This window comes from Bombina bombina, chromosome 4, assembly GCF_027579735.1.
Source record: "Bombina bombina isolate aBomBom1 chromosome 4, aBomBom1.pri, whole genome shotgun sequence".
In the NCBI taxonomy this organism is placed as follows: Eukaryota; Metazoa; Chordata; class Amphibia; order Anura; family Bombinatoridae; genus Bombina; species Bombina bombina.
In genome coordinates, this window is record NC_069502.1 from 639,516,081 (window position 1) to 639,541,017 (window position 24,937).

Sequence of the window (24,937 nt, forward strand, 5' to 3'; positions counted from 1 at the left end):
ATCATCAAAGATGAGCTTGTGGGGCCTTTTCGGGTTGAGGATGGAGTCAAGCTCAACTCCCAGTCCTACTGCCAGTTTCTGGAAGACACCTTCTTCAAGCAGTGGTACAGGAAGAAGTCTGCATCCTTCAAGAAAAACATGATTTTCATGCAGGACAATGCTCCATCACACGCGTCCAAGTACTCCACAGCGTGGCTGGCAAGAAAGGTTATAAAAGAAGAAAATCTAATGACATGGCCTCCTTGTTCACCTGATCTGAACCCCATTGAGAACCTGTGGTCCATCATCAAATGTGAGATTTACAAGGAGGGAAAACAGTACACCTCTCTGAACAGTGTCTGGGAGGCTGTGGTTGCTGCTGCACGCAATGTTGATGGTGAACAGATCAAAACACTGACAGAATCCATGGATGGAAGGCTTTTGAGTGTCCTTGCAAAGAAAGGTGGCTATATTGGTCACTGATTTGTTTTTGTTTTGTTTTTGAATGTCAGAAATGTATATTTGTGAATGTTGAGATGTTATATTGGTTTCACTGGTAAAAATAAATAATTGAAATGGGTATATATTTGTTTTTTGTTAAGTTGCCTAATAATTATGCACAGTAATATTCACCTGCACACACAGATATCCCCCTAAAATAGCTATAACTAAAAAAAACCTAAAAACTACTTCCAAAACTATTCAGCTTTGATATTAATTAGTTTTTTGGGTTCATTGAGAACATGGTTGTTGTTCAATAATAAAATTAATCCTCAAAAATACAACTTGCCTAATAATTCTGCACTCCCTGTAAAGCAGATCATCTTTGCTTGTGTTTCTTGCTCTAATCAGAGCTTTATTTACACATTTCTTTGAATAACCTCTCATGTGAAACATATCTTTCATACTTGTTGCATGCCTTTCAAATTTTGCAGTGGAGGAACAATTTCTCCTAAGTCTTAGGAACTGGCCTACTGGAATACCCTTTATCAGTGCTGGCGGTGTGAGCTTGAGGCCTCCGGAATGCTATTTGTCGCTGTCTGTTTTCTGTAATTTTCAGTCATAATTACTCCTCCCTCCTCCCTGATTTTTATATTCAAAAATGGCCAATCTGTTAGGCTTGTTTCTAAAGTCAGAAAAATGTTTCTTTAGTTATTGTTAAAGTCAGAGACACACTATGAGTGATTCTTCTGGACCATCACAGAGTACCAGAATATCGTCAACATACCTGACCCACAATAAATCATGCTGATCAAAGGTATTACTATGTTCCTCATATACATCACACATTTCCAACGCTCCTAGGTGGAGACAAGCATAGGTTGGGGTGCAAACCGCCCCCAAAGCAGTACCTCTGATCTGCCTGTATATTTTATTGTCAAAAGAAAAAACATTCTCAAGAATAAATTTCAATAGTAGGATTACAAAGTCAGTATGTTTGTCAAAATTTCTGTCCCTGGTGTCCAAAAAGGACCTTATCACTCTAATGCCTACCTCATGAAGAATCGAGGAATATAAGCTTTCAACATCTAGGGATGCTAAGATAGTATTGTCTGAAACTCCTATTCCATCCAACTTTTTCAACAAAAAGGGGCATAGTATAAAGTCCACATATTGGCCTATTTTCTCTGTGGCACTTCCTATGCCCGGGACTATGGGCCTCCCGGGGGGAGTTTTCATATTTTTATGTAATTTTGGTATTATGTAAAATACTGGTAACACAGGAAACTTTGGATACAGATAAAAACATTCTTGATTGGATATTAGCCCTTCTCTCCTAGCTTCATTCAAAATCTTCAATAATTTATTCTGAATTTTAATTAGTGGACTGCCTGTCAGTTTTTCATATTGGTCTCTCATACCTAGCTGGCGTATCACCTCCATGATATAATATGTTTCATCCAATAACACTAGGTTTCCACCCTTGTTCGCTGGCTTAATTATCAGGTTTGTGGCCCTCGAAAGCTCATTTAGGGCCCTTCTTTAACTTTGTGTCAAGTTGTCTCTAGCAGTGTGTAGTTTTGTATAATGAAGTAGAAAGAAATGTCTATGTTAATAATTATGTGTACATAACAGTAAATAATGATATTGGATTGTGATCCATATATTGAATTATACTGATGAAATGAAAATGTGAGTATGTACATATGCCTTTCAGAACCAATGGTGATTAGGTAAAGATTTACCACTTAATATGAAAACGTGTAAATATATTGTTAGTAAATGTCCCTTTAAGAGAGAGAATAAGTGATGAGTTGCCTGAGGGTTGGGCTTAAGATGTATAAAGGAAGACACACAGGTGTCTAGCAATACAGCCCTGATGAGGCCCCAACTTGATTTTAAAAGGGGTGAAACGTGCATGCCGTTGACTTTCTGAGACCTAATATGCTATTTTGATGGCACATTGATATAGAGCATCATCCTACTTTTTGAGCTGAGTAAGATAGCCCGTTTATGCTAACAACTAAACTGGGCTTTGAACTGCTGTTGAACTCTCCCGGATTGCATCTCATACCTGTTAATTTAAGGGTCTGCACCAATAAACCTTTGAATAAGATACAGGAAGATTGGTGACCAACTAAAAATCTGTCAAAACGCAGTTGCAGCAGTAATCAGGAGGTATAGATCGATACACAGTGCCAAAAATCAGAGCCGCAGTGGTTGTCCTCCTAAAATGACACCACGGAAAGTGCACTACTTGCACAATCTAGCTCTGTAAAACAGGCAACAGGCAAGTGCTTCAGATTTGCATCAAGGCAAGTTCTTCAGATTTGGCTCAGCATTATCGATAAAAATTGGAGTTTCTGTGAAAGCTCAGACAGTGCTAAGGACATTGCATAATGTCAACTTCTATGGACAGCATCCAAGGAAAAAACCTTGCTTGCTCTTCGGCACAAAATTGCAAGATTAAACTTACTTTGCTAAACAACACAAAAAGCCTGATGAATACTGGGAGCATATTATTTGGTAAGATGGCCAAGACCAAGATACAATTTTTTGGCTCAGATGGGGTGCAGCATCTTTGGTGTGAACCTGGTCAGGATTATTACAGTGAATGCATAGTCCCAACAGTAAATCATGGAGGTGGGAGTGTGATGATATGGGGCTGCATGACTGCAAAATGTGTTGGAAAGATGACATTTATAGATGGCACCATAAATGCCTGGGATATACCAAAATACTGTCTGACAAGATGACTCCCAGTCTCCAGATGTTTGACAGAGGACGAATATTCCAGCATGATAACGATCCAAAGCACACTGCCAAAATCACAAGGAGTTTCTAAAGGAGAAACAATTGAAAACTATGACCTGACCAAGTATGTCACATAACTTGAATCCAGTAGAACACCTTTGGGGTATTTTAAAGAGAATGGTAGAGCAACACAACCCTTCCAGCAAAAAGCATCTCTGAAGAAGGGCAGAACATCTCTCCAGAAATATGTACAACACTGGTTTCCTCCATGCCAAGGAGGATTGAGTCTGTCATCAAAAATAAAGGTAGACATGCATAGTATTAAACAAAATTAAAAGAATTGAATCTCAGTAATGAAAGGTGCACTTACTTGTGTTGCATTGATTTCCTGCTTTGTATTTTAAGATAGTAAATCTAAACTGTTCGTTTTTAATTTTACATACGAGCAAACACCCTACTGTAAAACTCAGACATAATGCAGTTACTGTTAGGTTATACAATTTTGAATCATTTGACATTTAAGTGATATTGCACTGGGGTGTACTCACTTCTGTTGTATACTGTACACACACACACACACACACACACACTCTAACATATATATATATATATATATATATATATATATATATATATATATATATATATATATATATATATATATATACAAACACACATATATACAAATATATACACACACATACAGTATCTCACAAAAGTGAGTACACCCCTCACATTTTTGTAAACATTTTATTATATCTTTTCATGTGACAACACTGAAGAAATGACACCTTGCTACAATGTAAAGTAGTGAGTGTACAGCCTGTATAAAAGTGTAAATTTGCTTTCCCCTCAAAATAACTCAACACACAGCCATTAATGTCTAAACCGATGGCAACAAAAGTGAGTACACCGCTAAGTGGAAATGTCCAAATTGGGCCCAATCAGCCATTTTCCCTCCCCGGTGTCATGTGACTCGTTAGTGTTACAAGGTCTCAGGTGTGAATGGGGAGCAGGTGTGTTAAATTTAGTGTTATCACTCTCACACTCGTCACTAGAAGTTCAACATGGCACAACATGGCAAAGAACTCTCTGAGGATCTGAAAAAAAGAATTGTTGCTCTTCATAAAGATGGCCTAGGCTATAAGAAAATTGCCAAGACCCTGAAATTGAGCTGCAGCAAGGTGGGCAAGACCATACAGTGGTTTCACAGGACAGGTTCCACTCAGAACAGGCCTCTCCATGATCGACCAAAGAAGTTAAGTGCACGTGCTCAGTGTCATATCTAGAGGTTGTCTTTGGGAAATATACGTATGAGTGCTGCCAGCATTGCTGAAGAGGTTGAAGGTGGGGGGTGAAGCCTGTCAGTGCTCAGACCATACGCCGCACACTGCATCAAATTGGTCTGCATGGCTGTCGTCCCAGTAGGAAGCCTCTTCTAAAGATGATGCACAAGAAAGACTGCAAACAGTTTGCTGAAGACAAGCAGACTAAGGACATTGATTACTGAAACCATGTCCTGTGGTCCGATGAGACCAAGATAAACTTATTTGGTTCAGATGGTGTCAAGCTTGTGTGGCGGCAACTGGGGAGCTACAGTTCATTGAGGGAACCATGAATGCCAACATGTACTGTGACATACTGAAGCAGAGCATGATCCCCTCCCTTTGGAGAATGAGCCGCAGGGCAGTATTCCAACACAACAACAACCCCAAACACACCTCCAAGACGACCACTGCCTTGCTAAGCTGAGGGTAAAGGTGATGGACTAGCCAAGCATGTCTCCAGACCTAAACCCTATTGAGCATCTGTGAGGCATCCTCAAAAGGAAGGTGGGGTAGCGCAAGGTTTCTAACATCCACCAGCTCCGTGATATTGTCAAGGAGGAGTGGAAGAGGACTCCAGTGGCAACCTGTGAAGCTCTGGTGAACTCCATGCCCAAGAGGGTTAAGACAGTGCTGTAAAATAATTGTGGCCACACAAAATATTGACACTTAGGGCCCAATTTGGACATTTCCACTTAGGGGTGTACTCACTTTTGTTGCCAACGGTTTAGACATTAATGGCTACGTGTTGGGTTATTTTGAGGGGACAAATTTACACTGTTATACAGGCTGTACATTCACTACTTTATATTGTAGCAAAGTGTCATTTCTTCAGTGTTGTCACATGAAAAGATATAATAAAATATTTACAAAAATGTGAGGGGTGTACATATGTGAGATACTGTATATATATATATATATATATATATATATATATATGTGGTGAAAGACAGAAAACTAAAAGGGGTAGACCTCTTAGTTAACCCAACAGCGCTCCTATAGGTTTAAGACACTAGTATTATAATTATAAATACCCCTATATACGTAAAAAACACCTATTGTTTCATATAAGCTGCCAATCTCCTAATAGTCGGAGGATTTTCCAATACCTCCCAAAGAGATAGGGTTACAAAAGGATTATAGAGATGGCGCTATTAGAATTAGGTGATGAAGTGAGAGGTAATGAGTCTCAGTATATAACAGATAATCTAATGATGTCAGCACTTAAATGTTAGAGCAAAGAAAAAATGCTGCAAAAAATATCAATAGGGACCTTTAAACAAATGAAATTATAAATTTAAAAGGTAGAATATATTGTAGGAACCTGTGTAAGGTCTATAAAGGTACAGTCACTTATAATTTTCACAATGAAATAGATGTTTTTCTTCTTATAATCCGGTAAGGTCCCCCTAAGGGTATGCACTTACTTCAAAGACCCTCAATCAAATGAGGTAAGGATGATTCAGAAATGCTGTGCAAAGGTATTGCCTCTTGAATATGCAGTCTCTGGCAGAAGGAACTTCCTTTCTGGATAGGAGCTTGTGCCTGTCTTGGTGTCCTGGTAGAAGTGAACTTCCAATAGGTTTCCCCAAATCATGCAAAAAAGTCAGAAGAAAATATATAGTGTAATACAGTTTATTAATATTACATATATATTAGTACAGACAAATACAAACCTCTGATGAAGGAAGGAAAAAAATTACTTTGAACCCTTGGAAACGCGTCAGGTTATATACAGGGCGAGGATTGCCCCTCATGCTTACTGGCCTTTTGTTTTTTGTGAACTCTTATCTGGAACAGTTACCCTATATCACTAGGACTGCATCCAAATAGCCTTTGTGTATTGGGACTCCTGTTTTTATATGTTTTAAAAATACCTCTATATGCAGAGGGTTTTAAATGTGAGTTTGTATTTGTCTGTACTAATATATATGTAATATTAATAAACTGTATTACACTATATATTTTCTTCTGACTTTTTTGCATGATTTGGGGAAACCTATTGGAAGTTCACTTCTACCAGGACACCAAGACAGGCACAAGCTCCTATCCAGAAAGGAAGTTCCTTCTGCCAGAGACTGCATATTCAAGAGGCAATACCTTTGCACAGCATTTCTGAATCATCCTTACCTCATTTGATTGAGGGTCTTTGAAGTAAGTGCATACCCTTAGGGGGATCTTACCGGATTATAAGAAGAAAAACATCTATTTCATTGTGAAAATTATAAGTGACTGTACCTTTATAGACCTTACACAGGTTCCTACAATATATTCTACCTTTTAAATTTATAATTTCATTTGTTTAAAGGTCCCTATTGATATTTTTTGCAGCATTTTTTCTTTGCTCTAACATTTAAGTGCTGACATCATTAGATTATCTGTTATATACTGAGACTCATTACCTCTCACTTCATCACCTAATTCTAATAGCGCCATCTCTATAATCCTTTTGTAACCATATATATATATATATATATATATATATATATATATATATATATATATACAAAACACGGAAGGGGACTGCACTCTCATACCGGACCAGGTACACATCCCATGACCCTGCAACATGCTCAGCCCTGGGTGAAAGTCCAGCACTCACTTACAAGCTCTCAGCTAAAATTTAAAAGCAAAAATGGAAAAGTTAGTTACCGCATCTGGCCAAATGGGACAAGCCCAGGTACCACGTCAAGGTCCTTTCCAATACCTGGGACCCTAGACCAGCCACACAATGCAAGCTCTCAAATCCAAACAAACTGGGAACAAGGGAAGGGTGCACAGGCTTATGTAATCACCCTAGACATATACAAAAAACGGAATGGGCTTGTCCCATTTGGCCAGATGCGGTAACTAACCTTTCCATTTTTTTCTTTTAAATCTTAGCTGAGAGCTTGTAAGTGAGTGCTGGACATTCTCTATGTGTTATATATAAATAAATATATATATATATATATATATATATATATATATACACATATATATATATATATATATATATATATATATATATATATATATATATATACACACACACACATATACACACACACATATACACACACACATATAGAATCAGTTAAAAAAAATGGGTGGCCTCTATTTTGACAGTGAGCCCATTCATCTCCAAGAGGGTGACCATATTGCAGCTTTAAAAAGGGAAACATATGAAAAATAAATATGTCAGGGCTGTTTAAAGAAATTTTTTATATAAGAATCCTGACATATGTATTTTTCATATGTGTCCCTTTTTAAAGCGACAATATGGTCACCCTAGTCAAAGATCTATCTAGATTAATTATAGGAGGGAACCCCAGAAAAGGCACAGATCACAGAGAGATGAAGAAAGCTGGACCTGTTGCTGATGGCCAAGACAATACTTCAATCATAAAGGAACATTCTGATAATCACAGCTTTACATGTTTTCAAAGTATAACAAGCAGTATTTTTTATTAAACCAGGAATTGATCATGTTTCTTAACATGTAAATTGATCTCTTGTAAGAACCCTAAAAAAACAAAAATCAAGATTTGACATTCAAGAGGTCAAGGCTATTAAAATAAAGTCCAAAATTCATGTTCTTATTGAGAAGTATTTTCTGATGGATTGAAATGTTGTTGAAGGGTTTTAATACAAAGTATCAGGTGAGTTTACACAGTGCATCTTAACAAAAAGCCATGAGATAGCCAGTTTTTATAATGTACTGGAACTGCACTGAATGTGATAAACACATTAAAAAATGCATGAGAAGCACTGTGCATAGGTCTACTAATAGATTGGAATAGAACCTATTTTATACAAAACCAGCCACTGCAGACAAACTACTGTCATGAATGAATAAATACTTACAGTAAGGTTTTTCACAATGCCTGCAGAATCAACTGTTAAGAAAAGAGAAATATACACTTATTAAATGCAGTTAATCAACTTACTTCCATAACAAAAACACACATATACATTATATATATATATATATATATATATATATATATATATATATATATATATATATATATATATATATATATATATATATACACACACACATATACAGTATCTCACAAAAGTAAATACACCCCTCACATTTTTGTAAATATTTTATTATATCTTTTCATGTGACAACACTGAAGAAATGACACCTTGCTACAATGTAAAGTAATGAGTGTACAGCCTGTATAACAGTGTATATTTGCTGTTCCCTCAAAATAACTCAACACACAGCCATTAATGTTTAAACCATTGGCAACAAAAGTAACAAAAGTAAATACACAGTTACACACCTAAGTGGAAATGTCCAAGTTGGGCCTAAAGTGTCAATATTTTGTGTGGCCACCATTATTTTTCAGCACTGCCTTAACCCTCTTGGGCATGGGGTTCACCAGAGCTTCACAGGTTGCCACTGGACTCCTCTTCCACTCCTCCATGACGACATCACGGAGCTGGTGGATGTTAGAGACCTTGCGCTCCCGCACATTCCATTTGAGGATACTCCACATATGCTCAATAGGGTTTAGGTCTGGAGACATGCTATGCTAGTCTGTAAACTTTACCCTCGGCTTCTTTAGCAAGGCAGTTGATGTCAGGGAGGTGTGTTTGGGGTCATTATGTTGGAATACTGCCCTGCGGCCCAATCTCCGAAGAGAGGGGATCATGCTCTTCTTCAGTATTTCACAGTACATGTTGGCATTCATGGTTCCCTCAATGAACTGTAGCTCCCCAGTGCCGGCAGCTCATGCAGGCCCAAACCATGACACTCCCACCACCATGCTTGAATGTAGGCAAGACACACTTGTCTTTGTACTCCTCACCTGGTTGCCGTCACACACGCTTGACACTATCTGAACCAAATAAGTTTATCTTGGCCTCATCAGACCACAGGACATGGTTCCAGTAATCCATGCCCTTAGTCTGCTTGTCTTCAGCAAACTGTTTGCGGGCTTTCTTATGCATCATCTTAAGAAGAGGCTTCCTTCTGGGACGACAGCCATGCAGACCAATTTGATGCAGTGTGCGGCGTATGGTCTGAGCACTGACAGGCTGACCCCCACCCCTTCAACCTCTGCAGCAATGCTGACAGCACTCATACGTATATTTCCCAAAGACAACCTCTAGATATGATGCTGAGCACGTGCACTCAACTTTTTTAGGCGACCATGGTGAGGTCTGTTCTAAGTGGAACCTGTCATGTAAAACCCCTGTATGGTCTTGCCCACAGTGCTGCAGCTCAGTTTCAGGGTCTTGGCAATCTTCTTATAGCCTAGGCCATCTTTATGTAGAGCAACAATTCTTGAGGTGCCATGTTTAACTTCCAGTGACCAGTATGAGAGAATGTGAGAGCGATAACACCAAATTTAACACACCTGCTCCCCATTCACACCTGAGACCTTGTAACACTAACGAGTCACATGACACCGGGGAGGGAAAATGGCTAATTGTGCCCAATTTGGACATTTCCACTTAGGGGTATACTCACGTATGTTGCCAACAGTTTAGACATTAATGGAGTTATTTTGAGGGGACAGCAAAGATACACTGTTATACAGGCTGTACACTCACTACTTTACTTTGTAGCAAAGTGTTATTTCTTCAGTGTTGTCACATGAAAAGATATAATAAAATTTTTACAAAAATGTGAGTGGTGTACTCACTTTTGTGAGACACTGTATATATATATATATATATATATATATATATATATATATTTTTTTTTTTATATATATATATATATATATATATATATATATATATAATGTATAAATTTTTTCACACTTGTTTTTAGTGTGTTTACTCCTGGTTTGCTATATACCTAGATATAAATGTAACTACTAGGGGTTAAGAGCATGTTATGTACCCTGTCCATTTTTCTAATGTTTTACAAGGGCACTAAATACAGCTACATGTAATCTTGATAAAATAATGGCTCAAGCATAAGAATCATTGAATAGTTTGTATTTTGTTAGTAAACTTACAGGTTAAATACTCTTCTGGGACTTTTCTTGAGCGGATTCGCCCTGCTGGCCCATCATATAGGAAGAAATCAATTTGGCTAAAGTAGTCAGTCATGTACTCCAACTGCTCACAATAGGTCTTTTCCATTCCTTAACATATAAAATAAAAACGTTACTTTTTCTAGATAAAAAATGTTTTATATCAATATATGTTTGACTCATTCAAGTAAAACTTTTATACATAACCAAAGTAAATATTTCAAAGTGGTGCATATTATAAAAAAAAAACATTTGTTCTTATAGTGGTTATTTGACACCTTTGCTCCACATAGTATATTAAATATACCAAATAAGTGCTCAAAAGACTGAATATATCAATGTTTTATCATTATGGTTAGAGAGAAAAACAACAACCTAATTTAGGGTTTGTTTGCAGTAGCAGGTTTTAAAGCAAATACTGAAGTAAGAATTAAAAATAACATATTTACTATGTATTCATAAGGTCCTATTGAATTTAATTACACAGCATATCACTTTTTAGTATAATGAAGGAATTGGGGGAGAAGAAGAGGAAATGGGTGTGGTGCAAATGTCTGGTTAATTTTTGTAGTGCTAATTGCTACCATAAGCTCACGGTAAGCAATAACCAGCCACTTGTAATGGCTGGTTATTTATCATTCGCACGTAAATGGGCGAATTTGCCAGTTTACAGGCACACAATAAATTAGCGCTCCACTTATAATCTAGCCCTATGTCATCATTTTGTGTAAAAACGTTTTTATAACATCCAAACTCTTCATTACAATGAAGAACAAACATCCTGATGATTGTCAGAGTTATATTTATAAATGTGCTTTACAGTTAAAAAGTTATTCAGCATATCATCGTAACCAGGAAATGATGGTGTTTGCTAAAATATAAACTGAACATCTGGAAGATTGAAAGCCGAGGAAAAACAAGTTCTAAGAAATTATGCTATTAGTAACTGGCCAGAATGGGTTTGCAAAGCGAGAAAGGTCCAAGTTAAATATATATATAAAAAAAAAAATCCTGCAAAAAAAAAAAGGGTGTGAAAAGTGTTTCACCATTGCTAGTAAGAGGGTTCAGTACAAAGGGCTTGATTTATCACAAGAGAACTTTTATCAAGAAGCAGTCATAAGACCAGTCCTTCCCTACCCTCTTCTCCACCTCTTAGGTGGAGAATTTCAATATCCCCAGTGTTGTCCAACCGGGGAGATTGACAGCTCCTGCCCGCACTTGATTGGCTGTGCGTGGTCAGGGGGCGAGGTTACACGAAAACGCAAAATAGCGCTCTTGTGCAATGTTAAATTCGGGCAGCAGATTGCTCTCCGCCAGAGAAGAGCTTGGGCAGATATGTACACTCCTGTCCGGCCTTGATTGATAAATCAAGCCCAAAGTATCAGATTTGGTTATTTGAAAATCATCAGAAAACTGGGGTTTCTTATACACTGGAATGAGTTTGAATTTGAAACTAATATCCCATTATGTAAATCTATTAGAAGATTTCAACAGATTGAAATAGAGATGTTGACTGTGTGTAATAATTACAACTATATAATATTATATAATTGTGCATTCAGTGATTATTGATTGTATTGCTAATCTCATGTTTTTTTAATATTTTTAAATCATTAGTTTGATTAAGTAGTGTGGTGACATTTTATCACTGGAATATTCACTTAGCTGTTATTGGGATCCCTTCCCCCAGGTACACCTTTCTATCTGAACTATAGACACTCCCATTGGTCTTTTTGAGTGGCATTTGATAAGCCACTCCCTTTTGAATTGGGTTATAAAATACTGTAACACCAGAGCCTCTGTCTCTATTTTATCCTGCTCCTGCTAAAAGATGGATGATGTTGGACACAGAGAATCTGGCTAAGTATTTCTGGGATAATATTCTGTGTAGCAGTATTGCACAATTAGGTTTAGTGTAGAAAAGTTGCCCTGTATCTTAAAATGTGGACTGTATCTGTAAAATAGATTTATATATATATATACCTGTAAATATTTATCTTATTATTAACATATATTGATTCCTAAATAAACTGTTTGACAAATAATGGAGGACCCCTCATAGTTTATTTCACAATTTATCTGTATTGGTTTTCGTGGTACCACCATAGAGATTTAGTATATTATATTTAGTAGAAAGTAAAGAAGAAAACCAATGAAGATAGAAGGCTTCTCACCTTTCCTTCCAGTTTTTCCCCAATAACACATATTATAGATTGTTGTTTTTCAGGTGTCTTCAGGACTGATCTTACCATGAAGCTATGATGGTGGCGTTGGACAAATTAAATAAGTATACTGTATCACAATGGAGATGTAAAATGGTGCATTAGGCCAAAATAATATATATATATATATATATATATATATATATATATATATATATATATATATATATATATATATATATATATATATATATATATATATATATATATTCATATAAATCAAGCAACATAAGTTAAGTAAGGGTGCAAGTGGGATGATGCAATAACAGAGGCACTTTCCAACTTGAAGTTAATAACTGTGAATGTGGTTTCTACTGCAGATGGAGTGTTGTAGTGTGAAGTAAATATATGCCTGGTTTTAATCTTTTTTCATTCCTTTGAGGGTCTTGGAAAAAACAAAGTGGTTCAAAGAGAGAGATTTGGTAAAGCAAAAGCAAGGACCAGATGCCAAAAGCAAGGACCAGATGCCAAAAGCAAGGACCAGATGCCAAAAGATGACAACAAAGAACTTCAGTGAACCATTATAACTTTTGTTTTACAGGCACAATTCACACTTTATTAATAAAGATTTTACTACACGCATACCCATCTAGTGTACCCACACTCACACACTCATACATGAACTTTTCCCAATATTTAAGACCATTGTATAAATGTTGCTAATGGGGTTTAGCATAGGATTTTGTGTTTCTATGTATAATTTTAAATTAATTTTTCTAATGAATTGTATAAAGTTAGATTAGGAATTGACAGTCCTAGGAAAGTACAGAAGAGCTCATATCGCCGAGGGAATTATTCCGAAGGGATGGTTGGAGAATTTCTCCTGTAAGGTTTTCACTCCCACTGTGTTCTTCTGTACTAGTGGGTATAACTAGAAAACGGGGCAACATAGGAGAAGAAAAAGTGAGGGAATGTGGTGACATTTTATCACTGGAATATTCACTTAGCTGTTATTGGGATCCCTTCCCCCAGGTACACCTTTCTCTCTGAACTATAGACACTCCCATTGGTCTTTTTGAGTGGCATTTGATAAGCCACTCACTTTTGAATTGGGTTATAAAATACTGTAACACCAGAGCCTCTGTCTCTATTTTATCCTGCTCCTGCTAAAAGATGGATGATGTTGGACACAGAGAATCTGGCTAAGTATTTCTGGGATAATATTCTGTGTAGCACAATTGGGGTTAGTTTAGAAAAGTTGCCCTGTATCTTAAAATGTGGACTGTATCTGTAAAATAGATTGATATATATATATCTGTAAATATTTATCTTATTATTAACATATATTGATTCCTAAATAAACTGTTTGACAAATAATGGAGGACCCCTCATAGAGTTTATTTCACAATTTATCTGTGTTGGTTTTCGTGGTACCACCATAGAGATTTAGTATATTATATTTAGTAGAAAGTAAAGATATTTTAAATTAATAGATAACCACATGTAGGTTATCTCCAATTCAAAATGATGTTAGTATGTATGAGACTTACATTAATTTTGCCAAAATAAAATAATAATAATATTAATCATAATAGTTCAAAGTATTATTTTAGGTCTTTATGTGCTATTTTTATTAAAACTCATTTTAGCAATACTAGCATACTAAACCAAAGAATAATGCACTAGATAATATATAAAATGAAGAGGGAGATGGTAAAACAGAGGGGGTGACCGCACTGTTGTAAGATACACCCAAACAGCACTCTCTAAATTATTACTTCTGTCTATCAGCAGATTGTGAAGGTAGAAGAACAAAAATGTGCACTTATTTTGTGTATGTATTTTAGGAGACACAAATAAAAATTAAACATAAATGATACCAACTCCTACTGAGCACACGCAGGACTTCACAGTGTTATATATATGCAGGACTTCACAGTGTTTATATATATATATATATATATATATATACACACACATACATACACATACATACATACACACATACAGTGGGGAAAAAAAGTATTTAGGCAGCCACCAATTGTGCAAGTTCTCCCACTTAAGAAGATGAGAGAAGCCTGTAATTTTCATCATAGGTATACCTCAACTATGAGAGACAAAATGTGGAAACAAATCCAGACAATCACATTGTCTGATTTGGAAATAATTTATTTGCATACTATGGTGGAAAATAAGTATTTGGTCACCTACAAACAAGCAAGATTTATGGCTCTCACATACCTGTATCTTCTTCTTTAAGAGGCTCCTCTGTTCTCCACTCATTACCTGTATTAATGGCACCTGTTTGAACTTGTTATCAGTATAAAAGACACCTGTCCACAACCTCAAACAGTCACACTCCAAACTCCACTATGGTGAAGACCAAAGAGCTGTCGAAGGAGACCAGAAACAAAATTGTAGACCTGCACCAGGCTGGGAAGACTGAATCTGCAATAGGCAAGCAGCTTGGTGTGAAGAAATCAACTGTGGGAGCAATAATTAGAAAATGGAAGACATACAAGACCACTTATAATCTCCCTCGATCTGGGGCTCCACGCAAGATCTCACCCCGTGGGGTAAAAATGATCACAAGAACGGTGAGCAAACATCCCAGAACCACACGGGGGGACCTAGTGAATGACCTGCAGAGAGCTGTACCCACGTAACAAAGGCTCCCATCAGTAACACACTACGCTGCCAGGGACTCAGATCCTGCAGTGCCAGACGTGTCCCCCTGCTTAAGCCAGTACATGTCCGGGCCCGTCTGAAGTATGCTAGAGAGCATTTGGATGATCCAGAAGCAGATTGGGAGAATGTCATATGGTCAGATGAAACCAAAGTAGAACTGTTTGGTAGAAACACAACTTGTCGTGTTTGGAGGAGAGAGAACACCATACCTACTGTGAAACATGGGGGTGGCAACATCATGCTTTGGGGCTGTTTCTCTGCAAAGGGAACAGGGCGACTGATCCATGTACATGAAAGAATGAATGGGGCCATGTATCGTGAGATTTTGAGTGCAAACCTCCTTCCATCAGCAAGGGCATTGAAGATGAAATTTGGCTGGGTCTCTCAGCATGACAATGATCCCAAACACACCACCCGGGCAATGAAGGAGTGGCTTCGTAAGAAGCATTTCAAGGTCCTGGAGTGGCCTAGACAGTCTCCAGATCTCAACCCCATAGAAAACCTTTGGAGGGAATTGAAAGTCCGTGTTGCCCAGCGACAATCCCAAAACATCACTGCTCTAGAGGAGATCTGCATGCAGGAATGGGCCAACATACCAGCAACAGTGTGTGACAACCTTGTGAAGACTTACAGAAAACGTTTGACCTCTGTCATTGCCAACAAAGGATATATAACAAAGTATTGAGATGAACTTTTGATATTGACTAAATACTTATTTTCCACCATAATTTGCAAATAAATTCTTTCCAAATCAGACAATGTGATTGTCTGGATTTGTTTCCACATTTTGTCTCTCATAGTTGAGGTATACCTATGATGAAAATTACAGGCCTCTCTCATCTTCTTAAGTGGGAGAACTTTCACAATTGGTGGCTGACTAAATACTTTTTTTCCCCACTGTACATACACATACATACATACATACATACACACATACATACACATACATACATACATACATACATACATACATACATACATACATACATACACACACATAAATTTTGTGATTGGCTGATGGCTGTCATATGATGCAGTGGGAGGGAAAAAAGAAGGAAATCTGCTACTCATTTGAAACTTATACTAAGTGCTTTTGCATTGTGTTTTTATGCATTTACAGTTCATGCTATTCTACAATGTTCAGTGGTAGCATTATTAAAATAAACATGAAGATGTCTGGGTGAGCGCATATTCATCCAAAGGTTTGGGATTCATTATCCAATGTAATCAATCACTCTTGACAAGAGTTGTTGCAGATAATTTTCAATTATTAATCTTATAACTATTCCCCAAAATGATTCTTTCATGATTCAGATAGAGCATACAATTTTAAACAACTTTCCCATTTACTTATATTAGCATCAGGTGAGACAATCAAAAGAGATATATACCTGTATGTGCAGCCACGAATCAGCAGCTAGCTTAGAGTAATGCTTTGCCGCTCCTGAGCCTACCTAGGCATCATTTTTCAACAAAGAATATTAAGATAAAAAAAAAAAATAGATAATAGAAGTAAATTGGAATTGTTTTAAAATTAAATGCTCTATCTAAATCTTGAAATAAATATTTTGGGCTTCATTTCCCTGTAATACCTGTCCATTTAAATTCAATAGTAGGGAAATTAGCGGGACGTAAAAGTATAATAGCAAAATGCTCTAATGAACTAAAATGTTTTATAATTACACAAATAATAATTATACATTTCCTCGAGTGGGGTTAAATACATAGTTAAATGGAAAGTCTACTCCAGAAGTTTTATTGTTTAAAAAGATAGATAATCCCTTTATTACTCATTCCCCAGTTTCGCATAACCAACACGGTTATATTAATATACTTTTTACCCCTGTGATTACCTTGTATCTAAGTCTCTGCAGACTGCCCTCTTATTTCATTTCTTTTGACAGACTTGCATTTTAGCCAACCAGTGCTGACTCAAACAACTCCACTGGAGAGAGCACAATGTTATCTATATGGTACACTTTGAAAAACTGTCAAAATGCACTGAGATAAGAAGCAGACTTCAAGGGCTTAGGAATTAGCATATGAACTAATTAATGTTTTACTTGTACTCTTACTGTAACTTTATAATCTGCCAGTAAATTGCAGTGTCTTTTCTTACATTTGTCAGTAATTAAACAACAATGTTTTTTTGATTTTTTTGTTTTCTCTCTCTCTCTCTCTCTCTCTCTCTCTCTATTAATTTACTATTTAACTTTTTCTGTATAAACAGGGGTATAAGCAATGCATTTCTGTCTGATTTGTGCTTATAAAGGGCTGGTAATAGTGTAGTTATTAGTTGGATAGCTCTATGTACCATGGTCGGCAAGCACAATCAGATTCACACAGTTATGGAGATTCCTCTGCTTGAGTCCATCTAGCAACATTCCCATGGTCTGATCAGCAAGTAGCAAAGCTGCAATTACCTGGAAAAAAAAGAGTTATTGATGATTTATGTTTATTGTAAATATTCTATTTAGAAGTTATAATGTCTGACTTTCTTGATCAAATTTGGATAGTTAGTTTTTGTATCAGACTAAAACTTGGTGAACTGATGCCAACAGGAGGCAGAATAATATAATATACTGTATAATATATAGGAAATATTATAGACAAAATATGAAAAGCCAATTAAATTTAAAGAGTAATTAGAGATTTGCAAAAAGTGCTTTTTTTTCCTTATATTACAAAACATTTTTAATCATCATTAAAATAAAAAAAATATTATTTGTGTAAAAGCCATTTGCCTAGATTACGAGTCTTGCGTTAGGGTTAAAAAGCAGCGCTGAGAGGTCCCAACGCTGCTTTTTAACGGCCGCTGGTATTACGAGTCTGACAGGTACAGGTGTACCGCTCACTTTTTTCCCGCGATTTTAACATACTGCAAATCCCTTTTCGTCAATTGCATAACCTATCTTTTTAATGGGATTTTCCTAACGCCGGTATTACGAGTCTTGGAGAAAGTGAGCGGTAAACCCTCTCCTGTCAAGACTCCTAACGCATTTAAAAGTCAGCAGTTAAGAGTTTTATGGGCTAACGCCATAACATAAAACTCTTAACTAAAGTGCTAAAAAGTACACTAACACCCATAAACTACCTATTAACCCCTAAACCGAGCCCCTCCATCGCAAACACTTAAATAAAGTTTTTAACACCTAATCTGCCGACCTGACATCGCCGCCACTTCAATAAATATATTAACCCTTAAACCGCCGCACTCCAGCCTTGCAAACACTAGTTTAATTTTATTAACCCCTAATCTTCCGTCCCTAACATCGCCGACACCTACCTACAATTATTAACCCCTAATCTACCGCCCCCAATATCGCCGCCACTATATTAAATGTATTAACCCCTAAATCTAAGTCTAACCCTAACCCCCCCTAACAAATATAATTTAAATAAAACGAAATAAAATTACAACAATTAAATAAATTATTCCTATTTAAAACTAAATACTTACCTATAAAATAAACCCTAAGATAGCTACAATATAACTAATAGTTACATTGTAGCTATCTTAGGGTTTATTTTTATTTTACAATCAACTTTTTATTTATTTTAACTAGGTAGAATAGTTATTAAATAGTTATTAACTATTTAATAACTTCCTAGTTAAAATAAATACAAAAGTACCTGTAAAATAAAACCTAACCTAAGTTACAATTACACCTAACACTACATTACAATTAAATTAATTCCCTAAACTAACTACAATTAATTACAATCAAATTAAATAAACTAAAGTACGAAAAACAACAAACACTAAATTACAGAAAATAAAAAAATGATTACAATTTTTTTAAACTAATTACACCTAAACGAATCCCCCTAATAAAATAAAAAATACCCCCAAAATAATAAAATTCCCTTCCCTATACTAAATTACAAATAGCCCATAAAAGGGCCTGTTGCGGGGCATTGCCCCAAAGTAATCAGCTCTTTTACCTGTAAAAAGAAATACAATACCCCCCAACATTAAAACCCACCACCCACACACCCAACCCTACTCTAAAACCCACCCACCCCCCCCTTAATAAAACCTAACACTAACCCCTTGAAGATCACCCTACCTTGAGACGTCTTCACCCAGCCGGGCACAAGTGGTCCTCCAGAGGGGCCGAAGTCTTCATCTGATCCAAGCAGAAGAGGACCTCCAGACGGCCAGAAGTCTTCATCCAGATGGCATCTTCTATTTTCATCCATCCAGAGCAGAGCGGGTCCATCTTCAATCCAGCCGCCGCGGAGCATCCTCTTCAAACGAAGTCCAACTGAAGAATGAAGGTTCCTTTAAATGACGTCATCCAAGATGGCGTCCCTTCAATTCTGATTGGCTGATAGAATTCTATTAGCCAATCGGAATTAAGGTAGGAAAAATCCTATTGGCTGATGAAATCAGCCAATAGAATTGAGCTTGTATTCTATTGGCTGATTGGAACAGCCAATAGAATGCGAGTTCAATCCTATTGGCTGATTGGATCAGCCAATAGGATTGAACTTAAATTCTATTGGCTGATTGCATAAGCCAATAGGATTTTTCCTACCTTAATTCGGATTGGCTGAAAGAATCCTATCAGCCAATCGGAATTGAAGGGACGCCATCTTGGATGACGTCATTTAAAGGAACCTTCATTCTTCAGTTGGACTTCGTTTGAAGAAGATGCTGCGCATCGGCTGGATTGAAGATGGACCCGCTCCGAATGGATGAAGATAGAAGATGCCGTCTGGATGAAGACTTCTGGCCATCTGGAGGTCCTCTTCTGCCCGGATCGGATGAAGACTTCTGCCCCTCTGGAGGACCACTTGTGCCCAACTGGGTGAAGACGTCTCAAGGTAGGGTGATCTTCAAGGGTTAGTGTTAGGTTTTATTAAGGGGGGATTGGGTGGGTTTTAGAGTAGGGTTGGGTGTGTGGGTGGCGGGTTTTAATGTTGGGGGGTATTGCATTTCTTTTTACAGGTAAAAGAGCTGATTACTTTAGGGCAATGCCCCGCAAAAGGCCCTTTTAAGGGATATTTGTAATTTAGTATAGGGTAGGGAATTTTATTATTTTGGGGGTATTTTTTATTTTATTAGGGGGATTAGATTAGGTGTAATTAATTTAAAACAATTGTAATTATTTTTTTATTTTCTGTAATTTAGTGTTTGTTGTTTTTCGTACTTTAGTGTAGTCTTAGGTGTAATTGTAACTTAGGTTAGGGTTTATTTTACAGGTACATTTTTATTTATTTTAGCTAGGTAGTTATTAAATAGTTAATAACTATTTAATAATTATTCTACCTATTTAAAATAAATACAAACTTGCCTGTACAATTAAAATAAATCCTGAGATAGCTACAATGTAACTATTAGGTTTAGGGGTTAATATGTTTATTATAGTGGCGGCGACGTTGTGGGCGGCAGATTAGGGGTTAATAAATGTAGTTAGGTTGCGGCGACGTTGGGGGCGGCAGAGTAGGGGTTAATAAATATAATGTAGGGTTCGGCGATGTTGGGGTCAGCATATTAGGGGTTCATAAGTATAATGTAGGTGTCGGCGGTGTCCGGAGCGGCAGATTAGGGGTTAATAATATAATGCAGGTGGCGACGATGTCGGGGTGGCAGATTAGGGGTTAATAAGTGTAAGATTAGGGGTGTTTAGACTTTGGGTTCATGTTAGGGTGTTAGGTGTAGACATAAAAACATAATTTATGTAAGAACTTACCTGATAAATTCATTTCTTTCATATTAACAAGAGTCCATGAGCTAGTGACGTATGGGATATACATTCCTACCAGGAGGGGCAAAGTTTCCCAAACCTTAAAATGCCTATAAATACACCCCTCACCACACCCACAAATCAGTTTAACGAATAGCCAAGAAGTGGGGTGATAAGAAAAAAAGTGCGAAGCATATAAAATAAGGAATTGGAATAATTGTGCTTTATACAAAAAAATCATAACCACCACAAAAAAGGGTGGGCCTCATGGACTCTTGTTAATATGAAAGAAATGAATTTATCAGGTAAGTTCTTACATAAATTATGTTTTCTTTCATGTAATTAACAAGAGTCCATGAGCTAGTGACGTATGGGATAATGACTACCCAAGATGTGGATCTTTCCACACAAGAGTCACTAGAGAGGGAGGGATAAAATAAAGACAGCCAATTCCTGCTGAAAATAATCCACACCCAAAATAAAGTTTAACAAAAAACATAAGCAGAAGATTCAAACTGAAACCGCTGCCTGAAGAACTTTTCTACCAAAAACTGCTTCAGAAGAAGAAAATACATCAAAAAGGTAGAATTTAGTAAAAGTATGCAAAGAGGACCAAGTTGCTGCTTTGCAGATCTGGTCAACCGAAGCTTCATTCCTAAACGCCCAGGAAGTAGAAACTGACCTAGTAGAATGAGCTGTAATTCTTTGAGGCGGAATTTTACCCGACTCAACATAGGCAAGATGAATTAAAGATTTCAACCAAGATGCCAAAGAAATGGCAGAAGCTTTCTGGCCTTTCCTAGAACCGGAAAAGATAACAAATAGACTAGAAGTCTTACGGAAAGATTTCGTAGCTTCAACATAATATTTCAAAGCTCTAACAACATCCAAAGAATGCAATGATTTCTCCTTAGAATTCTTAGGATTAGGACATAATGAAGGAACCACAATTTCTCTACTAATGTTGTTGGAATTCACAACTTTAGGTAAAAATTCAAAAGAAGTTCGCAACACCGCCTTATCCTGATGAAAAATCAGAAAAGGAGACTCACACGAAAGAGCAGATAATTCAGAAACTCTTCTAGCAGAAGAGATGGCCAAAAGGAACAAAACTTTCCAAGAAAGTAATTTAATGTCCAATGAACGCATAGGTTCAAACGGAGGAGCTTGAAGAGCTCCCAAAACCAAATTCAAACTCCATGGAGGAGAAATTGACTTAATGACAGGTTTTATACGAACCAAAGCTTGTACAAAACAATGAATATCAGGAAGAATAGCAATCTTTCTGTGAAAAAGAACAGAAAGAGCGGAGATTTGTCCTTTCAAAGAACTCGCGGACAAACCCTTATCTAAACCATCCTGAAGAAACTGTAAAATTCTCGGTATTCTAAAAGAATGCCAAGAAAAATGATGAGAAAGACACCAAGAAATATAAGTCTTCCAGACTCTATAATATATCTCTCGAGATACAGATTTACGAGCCTGTAACATAGTATTAATCACGGAGTCAGAGAAACCTCTATGACCAAGAATCAAGCGTTCAATCTCCATACCTTTAAATTTAAGGATTTCAGATCCGGATGGAAAAAAGGACCTTGAGACAGAAGGTCTGGTCTTAACGGAAGAGTCCATGGTTGGCAAGATGCCATCCGGACAAGATCCGCATACCAAAACCTGTGAGGCCATGCCGGAGCTATTAGCAGAACAAACGAGCATTCCCTCAGAATCTTGGAGATTACTCTTGGAAGAAGAACTAGAGGCGGAAAGATATAGGCAGGATGATACTTCCAAGGAAGTGATAATGCATCCACTGCCTCCGCCTGAGGATCCCGGGATCTGGACAGATACCTGGGAAGTTTCTTGTTTAGATGAGAGGCCATCAGATCTATCTCTGGGAGCCCCCACATTTGAACAATCTGAAGAAATACCTCTGGGTGAAGAGACCATTCGCCCGGATGCAACGTTTGGCGACTGAGATAATCCGCTTCCCAATTGTCTACACCTGGGATATGAACCGCAGAGATTAGACAGGAGCTGGATTCCGTCCAAACCAAAATTCGAGATACTTCTTTCATAGCCAGAGGACTGTGAGTCCCTCCTTGATGATTGATGTATGCCACAGTTGTGACATTGTCTGTCTGAAAACAAATGAACGATTCTCTCTTCAGAAGAGGCCAAAACTGAAGAGCTCTGAAAACTGCACGGAGTTCCAAGATATTGATCGGTAATCTCACCTCCTGAGATTCCCAAACTCCTTGTGCCGTCAGAGATCCCCACACAGCTCCCCAACCTGTGAGACTTGCATCTGTTGAAATTACAGTCCAGGTCGGAAGAACAAAAGAAGCCCCCTGAATTAAACGATGGTGATCTGTCCACCACGTTAGAGAGTGCCGAACAATCGGTTTTAAAGATATTAATTGATATATCTTCGTGTAATCCCTGCACCATTGGTTCAGCATACAGAGCTGAAGAGGTCGCATGTGAAAACGAGCAAAGGGGATCGCGTCCGATGCAGCAGTCATAAGACCTAGAATTTCCATGCATAAGGCTACCGAAGGGAATGATTGAGACTGAAGGTTTCGACAGGCTGTAATCAATTTTAGACGTCTCTTGTCTGTTAAAGACAAAGTCATGGACACTGAATCTATCTGGAAACCCAGAAAGGTTACCCTTGTTTGAGGAATCAAAGAACTTTTTGGTAAATTGATCCTCCAACCATGATCTTGAAGAAACAACACAAGTCGATTCGTATGAGACTCTGCTAAATGTAAAGACGGAGCAAGTACCAAGATATCGTCCAAATAAGGAAATACCACAATACCCTGTTCTCTGATTACAGACAGAAGGGCACCGAGAATCTTTGTGAAAATTCTTGGAGCTGTAGCAAGGCCAAACGGTAGAGCCACAAATTGGTAATGCTTGTCTAGAGAAGAGAATCTCAGGAACTGATAATGATCTGGATGAATCGGAATATGCAGATATGCATCCTGTAAATCTATTGTGGACATATAATTCCCTTGCTGAACAAAAGGCAATATAGTCCTTACAGTTACCATCTTGAACGTTGGTATCCTTACATAACGATTCAATAATTTTAGATCCAGAACTGGTCTGAAGGAATTCTCCTTCTTTGGTACAATGAAGAGATTTGAATAAAACCCCATCCCCTGTTCCGGAACTGGAACTGGCATAATTACTCCAGCCAACTCTAGATCTGAAACAAAATTCAGAAATGCTTGAGCTTTCACTGGATTTACTGGGACATGGGAAAAAAAAAAAAAAAAAAAAAAATCTCTTTGCAGGAGGTCTCATCTTGAAACCAATTCTGTACCCTTCTGAAACAATGTTCTGAATCCAAAGATTGTGAACAGAACTGATCCAAATTTCTTTGAAAAAACGTAACCTGCCCCCTACCAGCTGAACTGGAATGAGGGCCGTACCTTCATGTGAACTTAGAAGCAGGCTTTGCCTTTCTAGCAGGCTTGGATTTATTCCAGACTGGAGATGGTTTCCAAACTGAAACTGCTCCTGAGGACGAAGGATCAGGCTTTTGTTCTTTGTTGAAACGAAAGGAACGAAAACGATTGTTAGCCCTGTTTTTACCTTTAGACTTTTTATCCTGTGGTAAAAAAGTTCCTTTCCCACCAGTAACAGTTGAAATAATAGAATCCAACTGAGAACCAAATAATTTGTTTCCCTGGAAAGAAATGGAAAGTAGAGTTGATTTAGAAGCCATATCAGCATTCCAAGTCTTAAGCCATAAAGCTCTTCTGGCTAAGATAGCCAGAGACATAAATCTAACATCAACTCTAATAATATCAAAAATGGCATCACAGATGAAATTATTAGCATGCTGGAGAAGAATAATAATATCATGAGAATCACGATTTGTTACTTGTTGCGCTAGAGTT

General features: G+C 37.3%; 1 protein-coding gene across 1 annotated transcript in view; it reads right to left on the minus strand.

Moving 5' to 3' along the window:
- Positions 1-24,937, minus strand: part of ENPP3 (ectonucleotide pyrophosphatase/phosphodiesterase 3) — a 437,931-nt gene that overhangs the window by 169,565 nt on the left and 243,429 nt on the right. The window contains exons 12-14 of the mRNA XM_053710678.1: positions 17,648-17,756; positions 10,466-10,594; positions 8,346-8,377 (exon numbers count right to left, since the gene is read on the minus strand). Coding sequence (XP_053566653.1) covers positions 8,346-8,377; positions 10,466-10,594; positions 17,648-17,756 — 270 coding nt within the window. The remainder of the gene's footprint in view (positions 1-8,345; positions 8,378-10,465; positions 10,595-17,647; positions 17,757-24,937) is intronic.